The sequence below is a fragment of the Monodelphis domestica genome, chromosome 1 (genome assembly GCF_027887165.1).
Source record: "Monodelphis domestica isolate mMonDom1 chromosome 1, mMonDom1.pri, whole genome shotgun sequence".
Lineage (NCBI taxonomy): Eukaryota > Metazoa > Chordata > Mammalia > Didelphimorphia > Didelphidae > Monodelphis > Monodelphis domestica.
Genome location: NC_077227.1, coordinates 650858379 through 650884560, shown reverse-complemented (window position 1 = coordinate 650884560; position 26182 = coordinate 650858379). Strand labels below are relative to the sequence as shown.

General features: G+C 37.6%; 1 protein-coding gene across 7 annotated transcripts in view; it reads right to left on the bottom strand.

Annotated features, from left to right (window-relative positions):
- Positions 1-26182, bottom strand: part of ASB3 (ankyrin repeat and SOCS box containing 3) — a 135208-nt gene that overhangs the window by 31541 nt on the left and 77485 nt on the right. For all 7 annotated transcript variants that reach the window (XM_007475284.3, XM_007475285.3, XM_016433409.2 and 4 more), the window contains 2 exons: positions 7549-7661; positions 6854-6989 (listed from right to left, as the gene is read on the bottom strand). In XM_007475284.3, the coding sequence (XP_007475346.1) occupies positions 6854-6989; positions 7549-7661 (249 nt within the window). The remainder of the gene's footprint in view (positions 1-6853; positions 6990-7548; positions 7662-26182) is intronic.

The following is a 26182-nucleotide window of genomic DNA, read 5'->3' as shown; positions in this document are numbered from 1 at the left end:
CCTACTGCTACTCAGCAAATGCTCAGAGTTCGAACTCACCATCACAAACATTTTGTTCAGAATGGCGAACAAATATAAAACAACGTGGATGCATCCATGATCAAAACAGTGGCATCTCATTGACTACATCATTGTACGCCGGCAAGACATCCAGGATGTAAAGATCACCAGAGCCATGAGAGGAGCTGAATGCTGGACAGACCACCAATTGGTTACAGCAACTCTTCAAATACGCATTGCGCCTCACCATCCAAAATGTACCCAGACAGTTCACGCATCTTGCAATGTGAGTCGTCTCAGAGATCCGTTCTATCTGCAAACATTCCAGTACTGTCTGGACAACAAGCTGTCTGCCAAGGGATCACTCATTGTAAGCCCAACCGAGAAATGGAACCAGTTCAGAGACTAGTTGACGGAAACATCAAAGGCAGTCCTAGGCCCCAAGCAACGCAACCACCAGGACTGGTTCAATGAGAACAACACTGCTATTGAAGACCTGTTGAATAAAAAGAACAAAGCCTTTATGGAGTGGCAAAATAACCCAAACTCTGAGCCTAAAAAGGACAGATTCAAGTCTCTCCAAGCCACAGCACAGTATAAGATCAGGAAGATGCAAGACCGATGGTGGGAAAAAAAGGCAGAAGAAATCCAGCACTTTGCTGACACAAAAAACTATAAACAATTTTTCAGTGCCCTCAAGACTGTCTATGGGCCATTAAAATCCGTCACCACCCCCTTGCTATCCTCTGACGGTGACACTCTCATAAAAGACAAAAAAGGTATCAGCAACAGGTGGAAAGAACACTTCAGCCAGCTCTTCACCCTACCCTCCTCAGTCGACCAAAGGGCCCTTGATCAGATCCCTCAAAACCACATCATCGAGCAACTTGACGTCCATCCTTCATTAGAAGAAGTCCAAAAAGCCATTAAACAAATGAGTGTAGGTAAGGCACCCGGTAAAGATGGGATCCCAACCGAGGTGTACAAGGCCTTAAATGGAAAGGCGCTCCAGGCATTCCACATAGTGCTGACCAGCATATGGGAAGAGGAGGACATGCCCCCAGAACTCAGAGATGCCTCCATCGTAGCCCTATACAAGAACAAAGGCTCACGAGCAGCCTGTGACAACTACAGAGGCATCTCACTACTCTCCACTGCTGGAAAGATCCTCGCCCGTGTTATACTCAACAGACTCTTGTCATCTGTTTCAGAGCAGAACCTGCCTGAATCACAATGTGGCTTCTGACCAGATCACAGCACCATCGACATGGTCTTCACGGTGAGGCAAATGCAGGAAAAATGCCTTGAGCAGAACCTGAGTCTCTACATTGTCTTCATAGACCTGACAAAGGCTTTCGACACAGTGAACCCGGACAGATTGTGGGTGATCCTCAGCAAGCTCGGTTGCCCAGCAAAATTCATCAAACTGATCCAGCCCTTTCATGTCAACATGACAGGGGAAGTCTTATCTGGTGGAGAGACTTCCAATCGCTTCAACATCTCCAATGGCAAGAAACAAGGCTGCGTCCTTGATCGGGTGCTATTCAACCTATTTTTCACCCAAGTATTACGACATGCTGTGATGGATCTCGACCTGGGCGTCTACATCAAATACCGACTGGATGGCTCACTATTCGACCTTCGCCGCCTGACCGCAAAAACAAAGGCAACAGAGAGACTCATCCTGGAATCTCTCTTTGCAGATGACTGTGCTCTCATGGCCCACCAAGAAAATCATCTCCAAACCATTGTGGACAGGTTCTCTACTGCAACAAAACTGTTTAGCCTGACTATCAGCCTCAGCAAAACAGAGGTACTGTTTCAACCTGCACCAGGGAGGCCAACTAACCAGCCATGCATAACTATCGACGGCACGCAGCTTTCTAACGTCAACACTTCCAAGTACCTGGGCAGCACCATCGCCAACAACGGGTCCCTAGACCATGAGATCAATGCCAGGATCCAAAAGGCCAGTCAGGCACTCGGGCGGCTGCGCTCCAAAGTCCTCCAACACAGCGGTGTAAGCACTGCAACGAAGCTCAAAGTGTACAACGCAGTGGTCCTCAGCTCGCTCCTGTACAGTTGTGAGACATGGCCACTCTACCGGAAGCACATGAAACAGTTGGAGCAATTCCACCAACGCTCTCTCCAGTCAATCATGAGGATCCGATGGCAGGACCAAATCACCAATCAGGAAGTCCTCAACAGAGTCAACTCCACCAGCATTGAAGTCATGGTCCTCAAAACCCAGCTACGATGGTCTGAACACGTCATCCGCATGGACCCACAGTGAATACCAAGACAGGTATTCTATGGCGAACTGTCAGCTGGACTCAGGAAACAAGGCCAACCAAAGAAAAGATTCAAGGATCAGCTAAAGTCTAACTTGAAGTGGGCTGGCATTACACCCAAGCAACTAGAACTTGCTGCCTCTAACAGAAGCAGCTGGCGAACCCACATTAACCATGCCGCCATCACCTTTGAAGATGAAAGACGCCAACGTCTTGCCGCTGCACGTGAACGCCGACACCAGGCCACAACCTCACCTCCCGTAACAACTGGCGTCCCATGCCCCATGTGCCATGTGACAAGGAAATCACTTTAAAAGACTGATATATATTAATTTAAGGTCGCCAAGGAATTCAGCTAAGTAATTCCTAAATGAAAACTCAAGTCAGCGGTCAATCTTTTATGGAGTTTAATTACAATAGGAGGAAGAAAGGAATTAGAGATAGAGAGAGAGAAAAAGGGAGAGAAGGGAATAGGGCTTAAATACCCCTTCTGTTTAGGCTGGGCCAAAAGGCCCAAGCCCTTAGATAGCTGGGGCAATGAAAGGAGATCAGTCCCTATTACTCACGTGACCAAAATGGAGAAACAGTCTCCGGGGCCCCCACCTTCAGCTTCCTTCAGAGCAAGCTTCTCAGAGCACACACCAACCACACCGACCAACTTCTCAACCACCACCTCCTGTCTTCAGACCCCCCTATCCTTAAGGAAACCATCCAAGTTCCCTCCCCTCAGTCCTCACATCTACCAATCACCTGTCCATCAATTTCCCTGTGCCAATGGAGGCTCTAGCTTAACCCAGGACCGCCCAGAGGTCTGGCTTTGCACATGTCTGTTGAAGGTCATATTTTCAAATAATTAAATCTTTGATCCTTTGCTACAGCCCTTTCTAAATCCTGTTAACCTGAGTAGGGTAGAGATTGGAATAATTAAATTTTGATCTAGGCTGCAGCCCTTACTCAATCCTGTTAGGACTGAATAGGGTGGAGATTGATTCCAAGTATCTCCATTGTATCAATTCTAAAATCAATCATGACTCAAAGAAATTCCTGTTCTATGCTTAAGCATAGGTCAAAGTCCTTTCCATTGTTCAGCAAAAGGTTTCTGTCCTAAAGTAATCTTAAGAAGGGAAGAGGAGGAACCTCCCATGCCAATGGGGTTCACATTCCAATAGCCAAGACCCACTATCAATAGGAAATTTTTCAAGTATGAAATTTCCCAATGGTGAAATTTCCAACATTTCTAAGTCTAAGAAATTTTGAGGTTTACAGCCACAAACTCTGCGCCTCAGTCTCTGGACTCCAAAGCCACATGAGGGTACATCAATAGATGATAATGCACAAAGACAATCGTCATTCTCAGCTTCCGAGAGACTACTACTACTAGCAAGAGCACAAAATAAATAAATAAATAAAATTGAACAATCTATTAAAATTTTTTCAAATATTTATTATTATTATCAAGGTCAGTCCAATCAATCAATAAGCATTATTACATAGCTACTATGTAGTATGGTACTTTTCATATCACTAAGGATATAAATACAAAAATGAAATAATCCCTAGATTCAATGCATTTTTATTCTATTGAAGGAGATATACATGAATAAATATATACAGGATATATACAAAATAATTTCATCTGGACAGTAGGAGCTGGGACATCGTGAAAAGGCTTCATGTAGAAGCTGGTAAATACTAGTTGAATATTAAAAGAGGTTTAGAATGGAGGAAATATATTCCAGGCAAGGAAAGTAGCCAGTACAAAGGCACACAGATAGAAGATTCCATATCATGGATAAGGAATAGCAAAAAGGTTGCTGTAGATGGACTATATTTGAATGAAAAGAGATATTTTTGTCTGAACTATCTATTTGAATGAAGGAGGATAATTTCTATACTAGTGCCTGGCACATAATTGGTGCTTAATAAATATTTACTGATTGATTGATGAAATTCATAATTGGGCTGGAATTAAGGCCAGTTTGTGAAGGACTTAAAAATGTCATTTTATATTTTATCCTACTAGTGATAGAAAGCCAGAGGAATGTTTGATTGAAAATGATATGGTCAGGAGGCAGCTGGGTGGCTCAGTGGATTGAGAGTCAGGCCTAGAGATGGGAGGTCCTGGGTTCAAATCTGGCCTCAGACACTTCCCAGATGTGTGACCCTGGGCAAGTCACTTGACCCCCATTGCCTAGCCCTTACCACTCTTCTGCCTTGGAGCCAATACACAGTATTGACTCCAAGACAGAAGGCAAGGGTTTGAAAAAAAAAATGATATGGTCAGACATGCTTTAGTAAAATCACTTGGACAGATAAACAGAGAAGATATGGGGAGAAAAAAATACTTGAGAAGAGAGACTAAACAATACATTTAGAGACCAATACTTCAGTCCTTAATGAGATATATGAAGAAGCAGAAATGGCACTTAAGAAGATGAAATTAGAAAGAGCAGTTGAAACAAGCCAAGTAAAAGGAAATCCATGCTGGAGGCAAAAAAATCCTGAAAGCATTTAGGCATTACTATGGAAAAAGAGGACACTAAAAGAAGAGAAAAGTCACACCTAAGAAAAGGACAGAAAAGTTCAATAATTCTCAAAGTCACTACTTTTATCATCACTACAAAATATTTACTTGAACGATCTACATCTCAATTCAAAGTATCATAAGTGAAAATATGAAAAATGAACAAGCACAGTCTCACAAATGATTCCCAGCAACAGGCCAAGTTTTTGTTTAGTACAGAGAACAAAGAATGTTTATTTTATACTTTTATCTGTTAACTGATTGTTGACAAGATTCTCCTCCAACAAGAAATATGTCCTTCACATGCTTAGAAGAGCACATGATATTATTTGATAAATTCTACAAAGATAAAGCTTTTCAAAGACAACAAATTATTGATATTAAGCAAAAATATTATTAGTATTAAAAAGCATGAAGATATGTTTGTAAGGTGTTCAATAGCATCAAAAAGGATGTAGTAATGAGACAGTTGGACTTGTAAGGGAAGAAAAAGCAAAAGAATGAATGAATTAGTCATAAGCATTGCAAAAAAGGGAGGGAGAAAGCAGGAGAGAAAGGACTGAGTGTTCCATGGGACCTCAAAAATCATCTAATCCAAACTTCTCTCTTTATTGTTAATGTCCTCACCTGCTTTAGCTTTTCCTGAAATATAATTTAGACTACCATGAAGAATGAAACATCTAAGCCAGATGTACCTTATTAGGTTAGTTCTAGGAAATTGCCTATGATAAAGTGACTTGCCCAGGCATACAAGAAGTAAATACTGGAGGAAGTTTGAATGTAAGCCAAAATTTCTCAGTTAGTGACAAAGTAGTATTATTACTTAAAAGTTACTGTTTCTTTTTATCAGGGCTATCATTCAGTTTTACTGGGCCAAAATAATCAATTAACCTCCTTTCTAAATTAACAGTATATATATAACACATGTTGCATAAATTAGTCTGTCTTTCTGTATATATCTTTTCTTCTCTGATAAGTATACCTAAATATCATGCCTGTATCTTAATAAGGACCACTAGTAGCTGCCCAAGTATAAGCTTAATACAGAAGAATTAAAATGTCTTTATGTAACATGTGCTGTAATATCAACTTTGTTTACAGTGATAGAAATGTCACAGATAGCAAGAAATCCATATTCTTATACTTACCCATGACATGTTAAAACCAAAATAAAAACATCATGTCACCTGGAGAAACTGAAGATAGATGGAAGTCTGAGCAACAAATTATGAATTTCAATGTGAGACAGAATATAAGATTCTCATGGTCAAGAAACAAGAAAATATAATGATGATAATAAGGGCAATAAAATTAGGTAGAATAAAAGGAACTTCAAAACCTCATATGAGATGTGAAAACTACCAAGAGACAGCCTGAATCCCGACAAAGTAAGGAATAAAGTAGAAGGCAGAATAATGTCATTTGTTTGTATCAAAGACAAGATCTCAGGCAGCGAGTAAAGATGGAAAGGTCCCACAATGAAAAGGCATCATAGCATTATTCGCATTAAAGTTGTGGCTCTCTTTTTTAAAATAAGAATAGAGAATGCAGGACAAAACAATAAAAAAGAGGAAACCTAATGGTTTCAATTGATGACAGTCAGAGAAACTTGCAGCAGGATTATTTTAGATAATTATACAATCCAATCAAAATAGATAAGCCAGAGCAGAAACCACAAAATTGATATCTAAAAATTTCATGAAACTAAGAAAAAAAAGTTATCTAGTAGAGGGCTGGTACTACTTATGTCCCTGTAGGAAGGACAGCCTACCACTCAACCAATAATCTTGCTTTAGAGTTCATAATGCTCAGACTCTGATAAACTGGAAGCCTGGAATTGGAGTATGTTAGCAAAAGATTCTTATTAAATAGTCTATAAATCAAATGGTCTTTATTCTTACACGCTTCATATATACAATCAAAAAACTTTATGATCTAGCTCACATTTATTCAATCATTATATTGTTCACGGAAGAACTAAAGATAAAGTATTTGAGTTTAATCATACTGAATTTGAGCTGAATAGCTCAAATCTTACCATATGAAATTAGTACTTTCAAACTCTCCAACCTTCCATATTGGGCTGCAACAAATAAAGGTGTGATCCCAAAGTCATCCCTGCATTCCTTGTCTGCTCCTTTTTTAAGAAGCAATTTTATTAAATCAGTGTGTTCCTGAAGAAGATACATAATTAAAATGAGAAAAACAGGGGGAAAGATATGATTTCTAATTAAACATCCTAACATAACAAACTTAGATGTAGGCTACAAAATAGTTTCATGCACTGGCATAGTGAATGTAATTTATAGGGCTAAATGATCAAATAAGTTAATTTTATCCTTTACGTTAAGTTAGCACAGCAAATAAATGTAAACAGAAAAATATAAGCACCTCAGAAATGAAGCAAAGAAATCTCTGACTCAGAATATAGCTTTCTACCTACTGCTGCAAAGTTTCTCAAAACAAAAATGACTGCTTATAATTAAATTAAATTCCAAATATTTTATAGGATGGCATCTTAACTATGCTGTCTGTACTTTAAATACTGAAATAATCCCAAACTCACATTATCAGTTGCTTTATTTAGCATAATCATTAGCATTTTAGACTGCCTTTCTGCACTAACTTAATCATCAGAAATCAAAGGCAAATGAAAAGCAAAAACTGGACGTATTCATCTTAAAAGGGCAACATGTATAATATACAGAGAAATGAAATAACTTGAATGGTTACCTGAAAAGCTGCCTGGTGCAGGGAATTCCATCCACACATAGAATGGGATCCGTGAACATCTGCTCCATACCGAAGCAAAAGCTTTACTAAATCTACATGTCCATATTCAACAGCTGAAAGAGAACAAAGACATCACTGCCACTAAAAAAATGTTTAAAGAGCTACTTTTTTTGCTGGTTTTTCACATCAATGCTTTGTTGGCAGCTACCAATTAAATACAAATACATCACCATGTGACTAAATAACATTGATCATTTTGGTCATCTAACTTTAAATTCAGTTAGCATACACTTTAAATCTCTATGTACATTGAAATTAAATCAGCATTTATTTAACACATATTTAAGACACCATCTTGGGCACTAGGAAAAACAAAGAGCAAAATGAAAAGTGGTTTCTGCCCTTGAGATTAAATTCTACCAGAAGACACAATATATAAAAATTTTAAAAAACACTAGAGGAAGTACTAACAATTTAGCAGGATCACAGGTAATAAATGTAAAAATATTTTGGAAATTATAAAGCTTAATTTAAATGTAGTGCTATAGTTATAATCCATCACCTAGAAAGCTTCTTCCCCCAATTTTGGGCTTACTGAGTCCTAGACCTATTTTGGAGATGTCCCAGAAATCACTCTCTTTGCCTTGTACCTACACTCCAAGTTCTTCCTAGGTATATCAAGAAATGGCCCAGTTATAGGTCTAGTAATGAAGAAGTCAGTGCTTTCTCCTCTATATTGATGTTGATTAGCTTGGTGCTCCTCAATTCAGGTTCCTCTGGGTTCAAGAACCGAGAGCTGCCTGTGAACTCCTTTTCTTTTAGAAGTCTTCCAAAACTTCTCTTCCAAGAATTCCCTCATGACCTCTCCAAGCTAGTCATATACAGGACAGAGTTACAGAAGAGGGTTATGCCAATAAGCCGATTTTCCTTTTTTCCTCCTACCCAAGCTCTTTTTGTGGTGTCCCTCTACCACATGTATCTCTTTATTATAATTTCCAATACTGTCTTTTAAAAATCAAGGAAAAAAGCATGGATATAACCTATATCAGGCTATTTACTGCCTTTGGCAGGGGAGAAGGGGTAAGGAAGGAGAAAATCTTAATTTTAAAATGTTGAAAATAATTGTCAAAAAGTGTTTCTAGGTAGCAGCTAGGTGGCTCAGTGAGTGGTTGGAGATCCAGGTCTAGAAAGTCATGGGTTCCTGGGTTCAAATCTGGCCTTAGACACTTCCAAGCTGTGTAACCTTAGGCAAGACACTTAATCCTCATTGCCTACCCCTTACCACTCTTCTGCTTTGGAACCAATACACAGTATTGATTCTAAGAGAGAAGGTAAGGGTTTGTTTGTTTTTTCTTAAGTGTTTCTATGTGTAAGAGATAAAACATTTCTTTAAAATATATAGCAAAAGAAAATGAAGGAAAAAAATGAAGATTGAGGCATCTATAAGTTTGTTCCCTTCCCTACAATCTATTTCTCTTTACCTCATTTTCTATTCATTTCCAATAACCAGACTCAATGATTTATATTAATTTGAGGTTTTCATATTAATAATTACATTTTAGCACAACAGTCAACAATTAATTAGGAAAAAGCTAATTATGAAGTATCATGAAGACTAAAATTCTGATAATGTAATTATTTTATCAAGGGTACAATATTTACAAAATGAGAATAATGCCAAAAAAGCTACTTTAAAATTAATCACATTTACAAGAAACATATTCATTACACACTGCAACTGAAGCACAAATGAAAATATAGTGAAACTTCTCCAATTTGAATAAGGTAAACAAGCCTTAGCAGACTTAAGGAATGTTTACAAAGTAGGTCTGATTACCACAAAATATGCAATAACTTGAATTATCAATTATGACAAAAAATATACTAACTGATGTGAATCTTAAAACTGCTCAGACTGTACCTTAGAAGATTTGGTTAAGCTATTCCCCATTTTTAACAATGGAGGTACTTGATCAGGAATGTATTGAGAACTTTTAAAAATTATTCCACCCTGCTCAGACAGTGTGCCTTAAGGAAAGATAAAGTTGTAAACTCCTGACTGAACAATGAAAAGTCCCTAAATCATACCTTATATTAAAGCTAGAACCTTAAGCTAGGTCTGTTTTTAGATCTAATACAAAAGGGTGCTAAGTACCTATAAAGGTTAAATTAGTACCTAAAAGGTCAAGCAAACTACAAAAGGCAAGGTTAACAAAAGAGGTGTGAAGTACTCAGAGGATTTTATCTAACCAGGGAAGGTGAGAACAAAAGAAAATGAGAACTAAGAATGGGCAGTCCTGGGAAAAAGCGGCTACTGTGATTGGTAGATGTGAAAATTTAGGGGAGGTGATATAAGAGAAATTTTCTTTAAAAGGAGAAGTCAGTTCAGGTAATGGAGTATTGGATTGGAAGTCAGTTCAGGATTGAGTTGGATGCTGAACTCAGTTCAGGAGTTTTGAGTTCAGTGGAGGACTGGAGCTTGCTTGGAGAAGCTCTTGTGGTGAGTGATAAAGACTGACTTGCTCTCCCCCTTAGTGTCTGTCTGTCTCTCTCTCTCTCCTTCCCTTAATTCCTTCATTCTTTATATTAATTAAAATCTCCATAAATCCAAGCTGACTTGGGTATTTTTCATCTTTGGCAATTTCCCATGGCAACCTCTTATTTAGATTTTAAGTCAAAACACTAAAAATCATCTTTACCAGTTTGGCCAAAACCTTTACAGTTTTGGCATTTACAGGTTTTAACATTCAGTTTTGGCAACCACGTTTTGGCAGTTACACTGAGCATATCCTAAACATATCCTTTCTCCATCACTAGTAATTCACTTTCTCATGCTACCATAATCACAGGACTTAGAATAGGAATTCACCCACTTCTTGCTTTCCATGATACTTCAAGACTACTCTGCTACCATCACCTCCTTTAAAGATTATAACAGTGAATTACATCTTTTCTATGTGCTGTCAAACTGTAGGATACTATACTCAGCTGTCAAAATTATTTTTTCTAAAACGGAGGTCTGTTCATGTTACCCTGGAATAAATTGCAGTAACTTCCAATCTAAGCTCTAGGATCAAATATAAACTTCTCTGTTTGACATTTAAAGTTCTTCATTAACCTGATCCCTTCCTACATTTCCAATCTTTTTACAGTTTACAATCCAACAGCACAGGTCTTCTTGCTATTCCTCAAACATGACACTCCATCTTCCATGAAATGCTCTCCCTTTTCTATTGCCTCCTAGCTTTCTTAGGTTCTGTCAAGATTCAACTCACATGTTACCTTCTATGGGATGTCATTCTCAGTCCCCCAGCCACTAGTTTCTTATTCTCTGAGATTATACTTTCCAAATATTCATCCATCCAAATATAAGCATATGTTTGTGTTGATGGATATCTATCTATCTATCTATCTATCCATCCATCTATCTATAATAGATATTGTATTACTGTAAAAAAAATTGGCAAGTTATAAAATAAAATATTTAGATGGAAAAACTGTTCAAAACCATTTAACTCACCAATCAGGTTCAAATTGTTCCACTACTTTTGATCAAAAGTATCCTCAGTGATGAAATGAAGCTCAAATGTGAACTTCCCTTTAGGGCCAGGCCCAAGGATGCTAAATTATCTATTATAAAATAAAGTATTTATTGAAATATATAAGGATAAATAAAGGATTTCTAATTCTAAGGGATTTAAATCCACCCAAGTAAATTCCCAGGTTCCATAAGGAACCTCTTCTCCTGTGTTTCATAGGCTACACTACTCCTCCCTGATCTGACTAACCCAAATTTATACTATCTAAATAAAATCTACCACTATTTTCCTTATAAATCTTAACTTCACCTTCAAATTATAAAATAGCAACGGCTAGCTGGTTAAGTCTCAGCAGGAATCCAGTTAAGAGGGGGAACCTGGGTAGCTCAGTGGATGGAGAGCCAGGCCTAGAGATGGGAGGTCCTAGTTCAAATCTGGCCTCAGACACTTGCCAGCTGTGTGGCCTTGGGCAAGTCACATAACCCCCATTGCCTACCCTTACCACTCTTCTGCCTTGAAACCAATTCACAGTATTGATTCCAAGATGGAAGGTAAGGGTTAAAAAAAAAAAGAATCCAGTTAGAACTCAGAGTCCAAACCAAAGACTAGGTTTTTCTTTGGTCTTCTCAGAGTTAAACAATCTATAAAACCAAAATAGATAGTCACTAGTGCTTCCAGAGTATGGAAAGGAAAACACTAACCTTCTTCAGATCTTTCCCTCAGGCAGAAAGGCTAAGATGTTACCTCCTCCAGTCCTGAAAGAAGAGTCTTTCCCAGAGAGTGTCTCTGCCAACTGCCAGGGACAGTAATTGACATAGAAAAATGGTTATAACTGTCACATCTGAAATTAACATGCTCTCTCAGCTCTGCTTCAAACTCCAGTTCTTTTCTCAAGCCAGTCACTTTACTTCTTATCCCTAAACTAATAAAACAATACTTATTATCTAATATCATCCTTCCAGTGCTTAATTATTTATGCGTTATCTTCCCCATTTGTAAGTTCCCCAAGGGAAGGAACTGTTTTTGTCTATACAATAGCTTGTACAAACTGTTTAATAAAAGCTCTCCCATCTTTTTCAATTATTTTAGCAAATGACCAATAGTTTTCCTCTGCACCCCGAATTTTTCCATTATTATTAGTGATGTCTACATTCACATGTCTACATTGTGAACTTTAGATTACTACACACTACTTAGTCTAACAAAAACAGGAATGTCTACACCCATACTTAAGGATTAAGTATTTAGGAGGATGGCCTATGACAGACATGTGCTAGCAAGTGACAAATCAGAAACAAGTGACAGACCCCCTGGGCTGTCCTAAGTTAAGCTTAAGCTACCATTAGTACATGTGAGACGCAGGAAAGTGATATAAAAACCGTCTATATATTTCGCTTCAGGGGCAGCTGGGTAGCTCAGTAGATTGAGAGCCAGGCCTAGAGATAGGAGGTGCTAGGTTCAAATCTGGCCTCAGACTGGCCCAGCTGTGTAGCCATGTGCAAGTTGCTTGACCCCCATTGCCTAGCCCTTACCACACTCTTCTGCCTTGGAGGCAATACACAGTATTGACTTCAAGACGGAAGGTAAGGGTTTTAATAAAAAAAATTTTTTTTAAATATATATATATATATACATATATATATTTCGCTTCACTTCCTCTGTCTGGCTTTTTTTTCGGCAGAGACGTGGCTCTGGTGGCAGCTTGCTGAGCGTTTCGGCATCTTGGCATGGTGGCAGCTATTGTCCGGTTTTATTGATGAGTTTTCCTTGATACTATACTGGGAGAAGCTGAGTAGCCTAGTTCAGGTGAGGCATCTTCACTGAGCTCTCGCAGAGTTTAGGCTGATTCTTTTCTCCTTTACCTTCCAAACACTATCCTCTTAGAACTCCCACTGACACAGGCCAAGCAGAAGAAATTCTACACCCTCTTCTCTCTCTTCTCCTTAATTCCTTCCCTCTATATTAATTAAAATCACCATAAATTTCCAAATTGACTTGGGTATTTTATTTGGGAATTTTCTCTGGCGACCAAATTAATTTAGATTAGGTCACAACCTTAAAATTATCCGTACAACATTCAAACAATGGCTCTAATTTACAGTTTCATTTTCTCACCTACTTAACTTCCATGATCTCTCTCTCCACTCTACGTTGGGTAGAATTCAGGTTCTCATGACTACCTTCATCTACATGATCACCCAAAACTGTTCTACTTCCAAGATCCAGAACTCTGAATTCTCCTTCTTTGATTACAGTTTTATCTTTTAATTCTTCTACTTCTTTATTCCTCCCAGATCTATTTTTCACTCTTATTGTGACCTCCAGTCTCTCATTTTTTCCAGACTATAAAAACCCAATTCAGACTTTATTTTCTCTCTAGTCAATCCTGATCTTATAACTTAGACACCTTATTGTATTGTGTGGAATGAGATTCATTGTGTAATTCTCAGAGTAGTATTTGGCTTGTAACCCCAATTTTCAAGATCCCCTTAATATTACTATTCTGTAGACAAAAACTGCTCCCCCCAACCCCATAAAATTTTTAGCTTTCCTAACTTATTTTTTAAAACCTTGAGAAGAGTTTATCTATAGCCTGGGAAACATGCCAACTATAAGATAGGCTGAAGGAGGAAAGAACAAAGTGTTTCAAAAGTATCTTTATTAAACCAGACTGAAAATCCCATGATAGTCACAGACTGTTAGATAATGAGGATCTTTAGGGGTACATAATGATGAAAATCACATGCTCAAGTTCTGAAACATCACACACAGACACATACCACCACACCCTCATTGGACAATGAGGAGGAGAATCTTGCATCAGATTATTATAAAAGTCTATGATTATACATAGAAGAAGAGAAGACATTTTTACCCCAAGCAAGCAGCTTGTGTGGGCAGAATCCCTTTTCCTTCCCTTCCGCTTCCCCTTCTCCCCTCCTTCCCTGCTGTCCACTGTTTTCTCCAAATAAAGTAATATTTTTCTCTGACATCTTATCTAAGTCTCCTATTTGCTCATTAGAATGATTTTTGGAGGTGCAAGCTTCCCCAAAATTCCACTCCACACAATATTAAGCATAATGCCTTTTATTCCATCTTTAATTTCACCTTTAAATCCTTCATACTTTTTTACTTTCTATCATTCAAATTCAGGCAACTCCCAACCCTGAATAACTCCTAATATCCACCTCTTTCTCTCCTACTACAGCAAAAACTAACATTGCTTAAGGAAATCAGAAAAGCGTCCTAACTGGAACTACTACAAATTTAAGAAATCTACTATCTACTGGTTCTTACTACTGTATCCTATCCTCTAATTAACCCTTTAGTTGACTATCTTTAGTCAAAAGTGAGTTTATTACACTATAAATTCCTTAAGACCAAGGACTGCCTTTTACCTTTCTTTGTATTCCAAATTTATCATAGTGACTCGCACATAATAGGGAAGGTACTTGGCATATAGTAGACATTTAATAAATGCTTGCTGACTGCCATTATATTTTTACATTTCTCATAATTATCCCAAAATTTCTCTTTGTTCTTTATGTCAACACCACCTGCTACTACCCTTTTCCTTCTCCAAAAGATATGATCTCCTTACTTTATGAAGATGATTGATGATTTCACTCAACTTCTCTCCCTCTGGTCCTCTAAATCTTTTAAGTGTTTCCACCCTTCCTCCCCCTCCTTTCCACTTTATCAATAACACCAACATGATTTTTGACAAGGAAAATAAATTTCATACATCCTTACCAACAAACTGCACTGCCAAAAACTCCAGAATCAAAGAAGCTAGTTTTTAGATTAATAGGTTGAAAATTGATATTCATAGGAGTCAATATGGTGGCTCAATAGCAGCTAAAACTGAAACTGCTCTGACTAACCTTCTATACTGACCTTTAAAAAGTGTCTCAGAAAGACAGGAACCCAAACCCAATAACAAGACAGAGTCACAGGCCTCTTTTGCCGAATACAACTTGAAAGGTATACTGACAGAGTCAATTTTCACAGGATAATCTGGTACCAGAAACAAAATGGCACACAGGGAAATCTTGGTCAACCTCACCCACCCACCACCTACCACAATGGGATCTATGTTTAGGCTAAGGCTCATTTTGGGACTCTAGGACAGGGGCTATATCCACAGAAGAACACCTCAGATACACCCCTTGAGGTCTTGTGCCCCCAAAACAGCTGGCAGGAAGGGCCAGGGGTTATCTGGCTGGACACTTTTGGGCTTCAGCAACCAGTTACATCTGAAAACTTGGCCTGAGGGCAGATTAGCTGAACTGGCCTAATCCAGTAAAACCAACAGAGAAGAGAGCTAACAGCCCATAGGCAAAAATAAAAAACAAAAACAAACAAAAAACACCAATAAAAACAAAAGGCAGTGAAAATAAGTAAACAACAGAAAAAGAGGTGTGATGGAAAGAAATGGGCAAAGACATAAGAAAACGAGATACAAAGAAGATGAGCTCAGGAGGAATAGATGGAATTTTCTAGACCCAGTGGAGAAAGGGAGAATTCCATGGAAGGGTTCAAAAGTAGGAGTAGTTAGCCAGAACTGTTGACTGGTCACTTATTCATTTGACTTGACTATTTCATTTCTCTTCTTTCTGGCCAACCCCTCTGTCAGAGGAAGGCAGAAGAAGTGCTTGGCTTTTACCCTCCTCTACCTGGCTGAGCTGAAGAGAGAGTCTTGTCCAGCAAAAACCCCTGCTGAACTACAACTACAACTGTTTTTCCCTCAGGGGAAGTCAACCTTATTTCCTTTGAAGAGACTTTTGAATTGAAGCCTTCAACAAGAGATAGGAGTTAGAGCTAGTGAAAATCTCTCCCTCTCTCCCTTATTTCCTTCCCCCAAGAAATAAATTAGATCTTTAATTACAGAACTGTCCTCAGAACTTTATAATAGGAGGGAGAAATTTCAAAGGGCAAAGAGGAAGGTTTGGGAGGGCTCACAACATCTGTTAGGGCTGCCTAGCAGCGAGAAACATGAAGGAAGTTGTGACCTTGAATTCAGGCCCTTACATCAACTGTTTCCTGTGTCAGCATCTTTCTACTTCCCCTCTCTCAGTATCCCTCATCACTACAGAGGGTAACTATCAAAATTTTCTATTGGGAAAAAGACCAGAGAGAAGAAACAACAGAGGATGAGGGGATACAAGGAACGGCAAGCAAAACCTCAAAAAAACCTTGAAAATTGGACTCATTCATTAGAAGAACTCAAAAAGGAATTCAAAAATCAAATAATACAGGATGAAGAAAAATGGGAAAAAGAAAACAGCTCCAAAAGCAAAATTGGTCAACTGGAAAAAGAAACATAGAAAATCAAATTAAGAAATAGTATCTAAAAAACCAGAACTGACCAACTAGAAAAAGAGACACACAAAAATCAAGTGAAGAAAAGAGTGACATGAAAAGAATGGACCAAATGGAAAAGGAGGATCAAAAGATCATGATAGAAATTCAGTCCTTAAAAATTAAAATGGGGGGGGGGAGGGAACCGGGGTAGCTGAGTGAATTGAGAGCCAGGCCTAGAGACGGGAGGTCCTAGGTTTGAATCTGGCCTCAGACACTTCCTAGCTGTGTGACCCTGGGCAAGTCACTTGACCCCTACTGCCTAGCCTTTACCACTCTTTTGCCTTGGAACCAATACACAGTATTGATTCTAAGACGTGAAATAGAAAATGTAAACTGAAGGGAAACTATTACTTGTTGAAATAGAGAAGGTAATTCTCCAATTGATAAATGGGAATGGGACATGAATAGGCAGTTTTCAGATAATGAAATCAAAACTATTAATAGGCACATGAGAAAGTGTTCTCAATCTCTTATAATCAGAAAGATGCAAATTAAAACAACTTTGAGGTATCACCTCACACCCAGCAGATTGGCTAACATGACAGCAAAGGAAAGTAATGAATGCTGGAGGGGATGTGGCAAAGTAGGGACATTAATTCATTGCTGGTGGGGTTGTGAACTGATCCAACCATTCTGGAGGGCAATTTGGAACTATGCCCAAAGGGCAATAAAAGAATGTCTGTCCTATGATCCAGCCATAGCACTGCTGGGTTTGTACCCCAAAGAGATAATAAGGAAAAAGACTTGTACAAGAATATTCATAGTTGCACTCTTTGTGGTAGCCAAAAATTGGAAAATGAGGGGATGCCCTTCAGTTGGAGAATGGCTGAACAAATTGTGGTATATGTTGGTGATGGAATACTATTGTGCTAAAAGGAATAATAAAGTGGAGGAATTCCATGGAGACTGGAACAACCTCCAGGAAGTGATGCAGAGTGAAAGGAGCAGAACCAGGAAAACATTGTGCACAAGAGACTGACACACTGTGGTACAATCGAACGTAATGGACTTCTCCATTAGTGTCAATGCAATGTCCCTGAACAATCTGCAGGGATCTAGGAGAAAAAACACTATCCACAAGCAGAGGACAAACTGTGGGAGTAAAAACACCGAGGAAAAACCAACTGCTAGACTACAGGGGTTGAGGGGATATGACTGAGAAGAGACCTTAGGGTCTCTAACACTCTAATGCAAATACCAACAACATAGAAATGGGTTCAAATCAAGAACACTTGTGATACCCAGTGGAATCGCGTATCGGCTTGGCTATGGGATAGGTGGGGGGAGGGGGAAGAAAATGATCTTTGTCGCCAATGAATAATGCTCAGAAATGACCAAATAAAACAATGTTAAAAAAAAGAAAGAAAACCTGGCCTGAAATCCCGATTCTACCACTGTGTGACCTTGGGCAAATTGCTTCAACCAACACTCTCAATCTTCTCTGTCAAATAAAAAAATGTTAGTCACCAGAAAAAAAAAGAAAGAAAGAAAATTATCCCTCAAATAAACAAACAAATAAATAAATGAACAAATAAATAAATAAGGGAGTTAGTTCATGAAAAAAAAAAGAAATAGAGAAGGTAAACTTAGGGGAAACTTTCTTCTTACAATGACTGCTGTTCTCTGGCTTTTGACTAGAGAGAGCTGCTACAGGAACCTGAGGCTGCTTATTTATAATGGAGATAAAATTGAGAAATACTGAGGGATGCTACCACACAGGGATACTGCCACACAGAGATGCTGGTACACAGGGGAACTACTCTGGAGAATACTCTGAGGTCTGCCTACTGATCCCTACTGATGGCTGATGGATCAATCGATTTCCTAACTTCCTTCCTCCATCTCCCTCTCTGTTAACCACCTTCTTCTGAAAGCCTTTGGCTTCCTCCCTCCCCCACTGAGTGGACTATAAAATACTCTAGTTTTCTTTCTCAGGTAAGGGGTTTACTGTAATAAGAGGATGGGAAACTGAGGTGAGAGGGATGAGGATTTCCCTAAACTAGAAGGATAATTTTAGGAGGGTTTGAGGAAGTAATTCATTCACAAACTGTGACTCTTAGACAGTTAGGGAGAAGGAGGACAACAACAGTTCAAAACCTTCTTTCTTCTTCTTCACAAAATCAGTCTGGCTTGTCTCCTTTCTCAGCTTCAACCCCAGAGAGAAACAAAGTTCAAAGTCTCTCAGTTTCTCCTGGCAAGCTCAACTCTCATATAGACCACCAACTCAAAAGCCAAGTTTCTCCTTCTTGTCAACTTCAACTGTCCAAAACCAGAGAACCCCCAAAACCAAGTCAGCCCCACCAGGGTCTTTCAGCCAGGTTTCCAACCTCCAGAGAGAGAGAGAGAAAGAATTCCAGTCCCCTCCCCCTGTCAGGTCAAACTGCCAACTCCTGGGAACATTCTCCTGGGAACGTTTTGGAAACTCCTTCTTTTGATTGACAGATAGATCTCCATTTTTTTGCATCTTGGTTTATAAGTTCTCTCAGTTTCTCTCCATGTTTCTACTACAGATGGAAAGAAAAGGCCCCCCCCCCCAAAAATAAATAAATAAATTGAAATCAAGCAAATAGAAGCTAATGACTTCATTAAACATCAAGAAACAATAAAACAAAATCAAAAGAATGAAAAAATAGAAGAATATTTGAAATAGCTCATTAAAAAAAAACTGACCTGGAAAACAGATCAAGGAGAGACAATTTTGAGAATTATTGGACTGCATGAAAGTCATGACTCATCATATTACAAGAAATTTTCCAAGAAAACTGCTGATATTCTTGAACAAGAGGGTAAACTAGAGATTGAAGGAATCCACAGATCACCTACTGCAATAAATTCCCAAATGAAAACTCCCAGGAATGTTATAGTCAAATTCAAGAGCTTCCAGGCCAAGAGAAAATGCTACAAACAGCCAGGAAGAAACAATTCCGGTGTCATGGAGCACCAGTCAGGATTACACAGAATCTGGTAGCTTCCATAGGCTTAGAATATGATATTCCAGAAGGCAAAGGAACTGGGTTTACAAGCAAGAATCACCTACCGATCAAAATTAACTATATTCTTTCAGGGGAAAGAATGGTCATTTAAAATAGAAGATTTCCAAGCATTCTTGAAAAAATGACCAGACTTGAAAAAATCCCCAGGGCCAGATGGATTCACAAGTGAATTCTATCAAACATTTAAAGAACAACTAATTCCAATACTATACAAATTATTGGACAAAATAAGCAAAGGAGTCTTACCAAATTCTTTTTATGAAACAAATATTTCATAGATAGCCAAGCCAGGAAGACCAAAATCAGAAAAAGAAAATTATAGATCAATCTCCATAATGAACAAAGATGCAAAAATCTTAAATAAAATATTAGCAAAGAAAATATAGCAACATATCACAAGGATTATTCACTATGACCAGGTGAGATTTATACCAGGAAGGCAAATGCTGATTTAATACTAGGAAAGCCAACCATCGACATAATTGGCCACATCAATAATCAAATTAACAGAAGTCACATGATTGTCAATAGATATGGGAAAGCCTTTGACAAAATACAACACCCATTCCTTTTGAAAACACTAGAAAACATAGGAATAAAAAGGCCTTTCCTCAAAATAATAGTTGTATTTATTTCAAACTATCAGCAAGCATCATCTGTAATGGGGATAAATTAGAAGCCTTCCCAATTAGAACAGGAGTGAAGCAAGGATGCCCATTATCATTATTATTATTTAATATCAGACTAGAAATTTGAGCTGTAGCAATTAGAAGAAAAATAAATTGAAGGATCAAAGTAGGCAATGAGGAAACTAAATTACTGCTCTTTGCAGATGATATCATGGCATACTTAGAAAATCAACTAAAAAGCTAGTGGAAATAATGACTTTAGCAAAATTTCAGAATACAAAATAAACCCACAAAAATCATCAGCATTTCCATGTTTCCAACAAAAATCAGCAGCAAGAGATAGAGAAATTCCATTTTAAATCACTCTAGAAAATATAAAATATTTGGGAATTTATCTGCCAAGACAAACATAGGAATTATATGAATACAACTACAAAACATTTTTCACACAAATAAAACTAGATCTAGACAACTGAAAAAACATTAATTGCTCATGGGTAGGGCGAACTAATATAATAATTTTTTAAAATACATATCTTCTGTCTTAGAATCAATACTATATATTAGTTCCAAAGCAGAAGAGTGGTAAGGGATAGGCAATAAGGGTTAAGTGACTTACCCGGGGTCACACAGCTGGGAAGTGTCTGAAGTCAGATTTGACATAGGACTTCCCATCTCTAGGACTGGCTTTCAATCTACTGAGCCACTCAGCAGCCCCCAGGATGAACTAATATAATAAAAATTACAATCCTACTTAAATTAATTTACCTAATTCAGTGTTATTCCTATCAAACTACCAAGAAACTTTTTTATAGAATTAGAAAAAATTATAACAAAGTTCATCTGGAAGAATAAAAGATCAAGAATATAAAGGGAACTAATAAAATTAAAATGCAAAGGATGGTGGCCTAGTTCCAGATTTTAAATTGTACTTTAAAGTTGTGATCATCAAAACAACATGGTACTGACTAATAGATAGAAGGGTGCAACAATGGAATAGATTTGGTCTAAATGACTTCAGCAAATCAGTGTTCAATAAACCTAAAGATACCAGCTTTTGGGACAAGAAGTCACTATTTGACAAAAACTGCTGGGGAGCTTGGCAAACAGAATGGTAAGAATTAGGTTTAGATCAACATCTCACCCTTTATTCCAAAATAAATTCAAAATGGGTAAATGACTTAACTATAAATAGGGAAATAAGTAAATTAGGTGAACATAGAATATTATACATAACAGATCTATGGAGAGGGGAAGAATTTAAGACCAAGCAAGAGACAGAGAATGTTACAAGATGTAACATGAATAATTTTGATTATCTTAAATTAAAAAGGTTTTGTACAAACAAAACCAATGTAACAAAGATAAGAAGAGAAGCAACAAACTGGGGGATAAAATCTTTAAAAATGGGGCTGCTGGGTAGCTTAGTGGATTGAGAGCCAGGCCTAGGGACAGGAGGTCCTAGGTTCAAATTTGGCCTCAGACACTTCCTCAGACCCAGGGTAAGTCACTTAACTCCCATTGCCTAGCCCTTACAACTCTTCTGCCTTAGCACCAATAAACAGTATTAATTCTAAGATGGAAGGTAAGGGTTTTAAAAAAAAAAAACTTTATAACAAATTTTTCTGATAAAGGTCTGATTTCTCAAATATATAAAGATTTTAAGTCAAAATTTAAAAAAACCAAGTCATTCAACAATTGACAAATGGTCAAGGCATATGAATAGGCAGTTTTTAGATGAAGAAATCAAAACTATCAATAATCTATGAAAAAATGTTCTGCATTCCTTCTGATTAGAGAAATGCAAATCAAAACAACTTTGTACCTAGCAGATTGGCCAATATGTCAGTAAAGGAAAATAATACATTTTGGAGGGGATGTGACAAAATTGGGACACTAAAGCACTGTTGGTGAAGCTGTGAATTGGTCCAACCATTCTGGAAGACAATTTGGAATTATGCCCAAAGGGCTTTAAAAGAATGCATGCCCTTTGATCCAGCAATATCACTTCTACATTTGTACTCCAAATAGATTTTTTTTTTAAATGGGAAAGGACCTGTTTGCATAAAAATATTTATAGCTATATTTTTTTGGTGTGGTGGCAAAAAAAAAAGGAAAATGAGGGAGGTATCCCTTGATTAGGGAATGCCTGAACAAATTGTGGTATATGATGGTGATGGTATACTATGGTGCTAAAAGGAATGATGAATCACTTCATTTCTTTAAGAACTGTAAAGCCCTACATGAATTGATGAAGAATTAAATAAGCATAACGAGGAGAACATTATTTACAGTAACTGAAACATTGTGGGATGATCAAATGTAATAGACTTTGGTGCTAATAACAATGCAATGATCCAGGATGATTCTTCTGTTTCAACTACAGTATTCATTTTGTTGGCATATAATTGAGCCAAATTCATGATAATTTCTTCAGTTTCATCTTCAATGGTAGTATATTCATCCTTTTCATCTTTAATGCCAGTGATTTGGTTTCCCTCTCTTTTTTAAATTATAATGCTTTTGTGCCCTGGTCAGTTTTTGTAAAGATACAATGTACTGCTGAGAAGTTATATTATTTTCTATTCCCATTCAGTTTCCTCCAGATAGCTATAAAATTCTATTCATCTTTTTGACTTCTATCTTATTTTGGGGGGTTATTATATTTATCTAGATTTATCTAGAGATAAGGACAGATTGAAGTTTTTTAACTATTATTGTTTTGTTAGCTATTTCCATCTGTAACTATTTTGTCTTTTCATTTAAAAATCTGGATGCTATAAAATATGGTGCATATTAGTATTGATAAAGCTTCATTATCTATGGTACCTTTTAGCACAATATAATTTCTGTTTATCTCTTTGGATTACTTCTATTTTAGGTTTAATTTTGTCATATCATGCCTACTACACCTCTACTTTTTTTTGTATCAGCTGAGGCATAATATATTTTGCTCCAGCCTTTTATTTTTACTCTATGCATGTCTCTCATTTTTAAGTGTGTTTCTTATAAACAGCATATTCTTGGGATTTTGGTTTTGATCCTTTCTGCTATTCATTTCTGTTCTATTAGTGAATTCATCCTATTCATATTCAAAGTTGTAATTATTAGTTTATTTCCCTCTATTCTATTTTTCCTCATTCTATCATTCTCTTCCTCTCTTTTTGGTATATCCCTCTTCAAATGTCCAATTTCTCTACTACCTCTCCAATTAACTCCCCTTCTTGGAATCCCTCCTTTCTCCTCTCCCTTTGCCCTCCTAGTTCTAAATAAACCCATCCTTCTACTCCTGCATATAAGTACAACCTCCATTCATGCAGACTACAACCATTCCATGTCAAAGAAATTTCATGAATTGCTTTAAAAGGTAGATGTATCATGAACCCCAGATCTCTACTTCCATGCCAAGATGTTGGAAGTGGAATTGGAGTCCGGAGAGAGTAAGCTTCTAAGTCACTTGAAGATAGTTTGCTCCATTATATGCCTTAAATACTCCCCTTGCAATATTATCCATACCATTAAATGCTTAACTAATCCAATTTTCCACAAATAAAGTTCATAATAATATTATCAAAATTTACAGTAGAGGTCAGAATTAATGAAGTTTTACGCAATTAACTACTCAAAGAATGGAGCTACCTGCCATGGAAGCAATATATATATAGTTTTATTTCATATTACATCCCTACATGCACTATTCCTTCTAATCAAACTGCCTTGAGAGCTACATATTGTACAAACCAGTCCACCTTCTACTTTGGTATTCTCTGAGTCTTCTAATTTTTATTTCTACCTATCAATCTATTTATTCACACATATATAGTAATATATAAAACAGGCAGACAGACAGATAAGACAGACAAATAGATGGTAGATACAGAGGCAGACACATAGACATAAAATCTGAAGAATAAAGGACTGATAACAATTGGTGGATCAAGAAAGACTTCACTTAAGAGATGGTACCCAAATTGTGCTTTGAAAGAAGTCAAGTATTCTCTGCAGCAGAAATGAGGTAATACATTCCAGACATGGGGACCTCTTATTCAAAAGGCATAAAAGAGTCCCTTTTCTCAAGGAGCTCACAATCTAATGGGGTAGGCAACAGGTAAACAACTCTGAACAAGTCAGCTATATATACAGAATAAATTCAAGATAAATAATAGAGAGAAGAGATTAGAATTAAAGAGGGCTGAGAAAAGGCTTCCTAAAAAGTTGGGGGAGAGAGAGAAGCTGGATTGCTCAATGGGTAGAATCAGGAGTGGAGACAGGAAATCTTGGATTCAAATTTGGACTATGATACTTCCTAGCTGTATGACCCTGGACAAGTCACTTAATTCTAACTGCCTAACACCACTCTTCTGCCTTGAAAGTGATACTTAGTATCAATTTTAAGTCAGAAGAGAGAGTGGAAGGGAAGAAGAAAGAGGTTTTCTGTAGTATGTGGGATTTTACTTGGCACCTGAAGGAAGCCAAAAAAATAAGGGAAGCCCAGATGAGGATGGAGAAAATTCTAGGCATAGGGAAAATGAAAGTGATCAGATTTGGAGATGGAATGCCTTGTGTATGGAACAGCAAAGAGGCTAGTATCATTAGACTGTGGTGCGAGGGGAATAAAAAATGAAAAAGCAGAAAAACGGAAGAAGGTGGTCATAAAGGATTGTGCATTTTTAATGTCTTTCGTTTTGAAACTGAGGGTTTTATATTTGATCCTAAAGGCATCTAAGAGCCACTGGAGTTTACTCAATAGGAAATTGATATGGTCAGAACTGTGTTTAGGAAGATCACTCTGGCAGCTAATTGGAGAATGCATTGGACTGGGGAAAGACCTGTGACCAGTAGACCAATCAGCAGAATATTCAAAGTGTAGGTATGAAGTGATAAGTCCCTGCACCAGAGTGGTGGCAGTGTTCAAGATGAGGAGAAGACATATATAAGAGATATAAAAGTAAAATCCACAGGCCCTGACAACAAATTATATATGTAAGAGATAGTGAAGAATCAAAGAATCAAAGACTAGGCCGCTGGCCTAGTCAGGTGGGAAGATGGTGGCACCTTCAATAATAATAAGGAAGTTAGGAAGCCCAGAGAGTTTGGAGAAAAGATAACAAGTTCAGTTTTTTATATGTTGGCTTTAAAATGCCTTCAGAATATCCACTTCCACAGGTCCAACAGAGAGTTGGAGATGTTGAACTGGAGGTTAAGAGAAATGATAAGGCTAAAAAATAGTTCTAAGAATCAGCATAGAAATGGTCATTGAATCCATGGGAATTGATGAACTAAGTGAAACAATAGAGAATCAAAGAGGGCCTAGGGCAGAATCCTGTGGGTAATTCAGTTAGCAAGCATGGTGTGAATGAAGAAGACAGAGCAAAAGAGACTGAGAAGGAACAGTCAAAATGGATAGAAGAAGAACTAGGAGCAACTAATGTCACAAAAACCTAGAAAGTGTTATGAAAACCTAGAGAGAAGTTTGTCAAGGTTAAGAGAGTAATCAGCAGTGTCAAAGGCACCACAGAGAGATAAAAAAAAAAGGATAACTGAGAAAAAGGACATTAGATTAGGCAATTAAGAAATCATTAATAACTTTGAAAAGAGTAGCTTGAGTAAATTATGAGACAGGAAGCCAGTCTGTAGAGTTAAGAAGAGAATAAGGGGAAAGGAAATGAAGGCACCTCCTAAAGATGGCCTTCTTAAGGAATTTAGTTACAAAAAAGAATTTTGAAACAACAGGTAGCTAGACTAGAAAGATAAAGCAAAGAGTTTTTGAGGATAGAGGGACCATGGACATGTTTGAGGGCAGGAGGGAAGTCGTCAATAAATAGGGGAGAGACTAAAGATAAATTAGAGAGTGGAGATGATAGAGGAAACAATATGCTGGAGAAGACAGGATAGCATGTAGAAGGGTTGGCCTTGGCAAGGAAAAAGACTACCTCAAGATGTGAGACAAGTGAAGGCAGAGGAGCAAAGGTTATCATGGATTTGAGTAGTGGAACAGAGAAGAAAAGGAAATTTTCAACACAAGTCTTTTTTTCAGTGAAATATGAGGCAAGGTTCTTAGTCAAGAGAGTGGGTTGAGGGAAGCAATGGAAGATTGGAAGAAGAATTA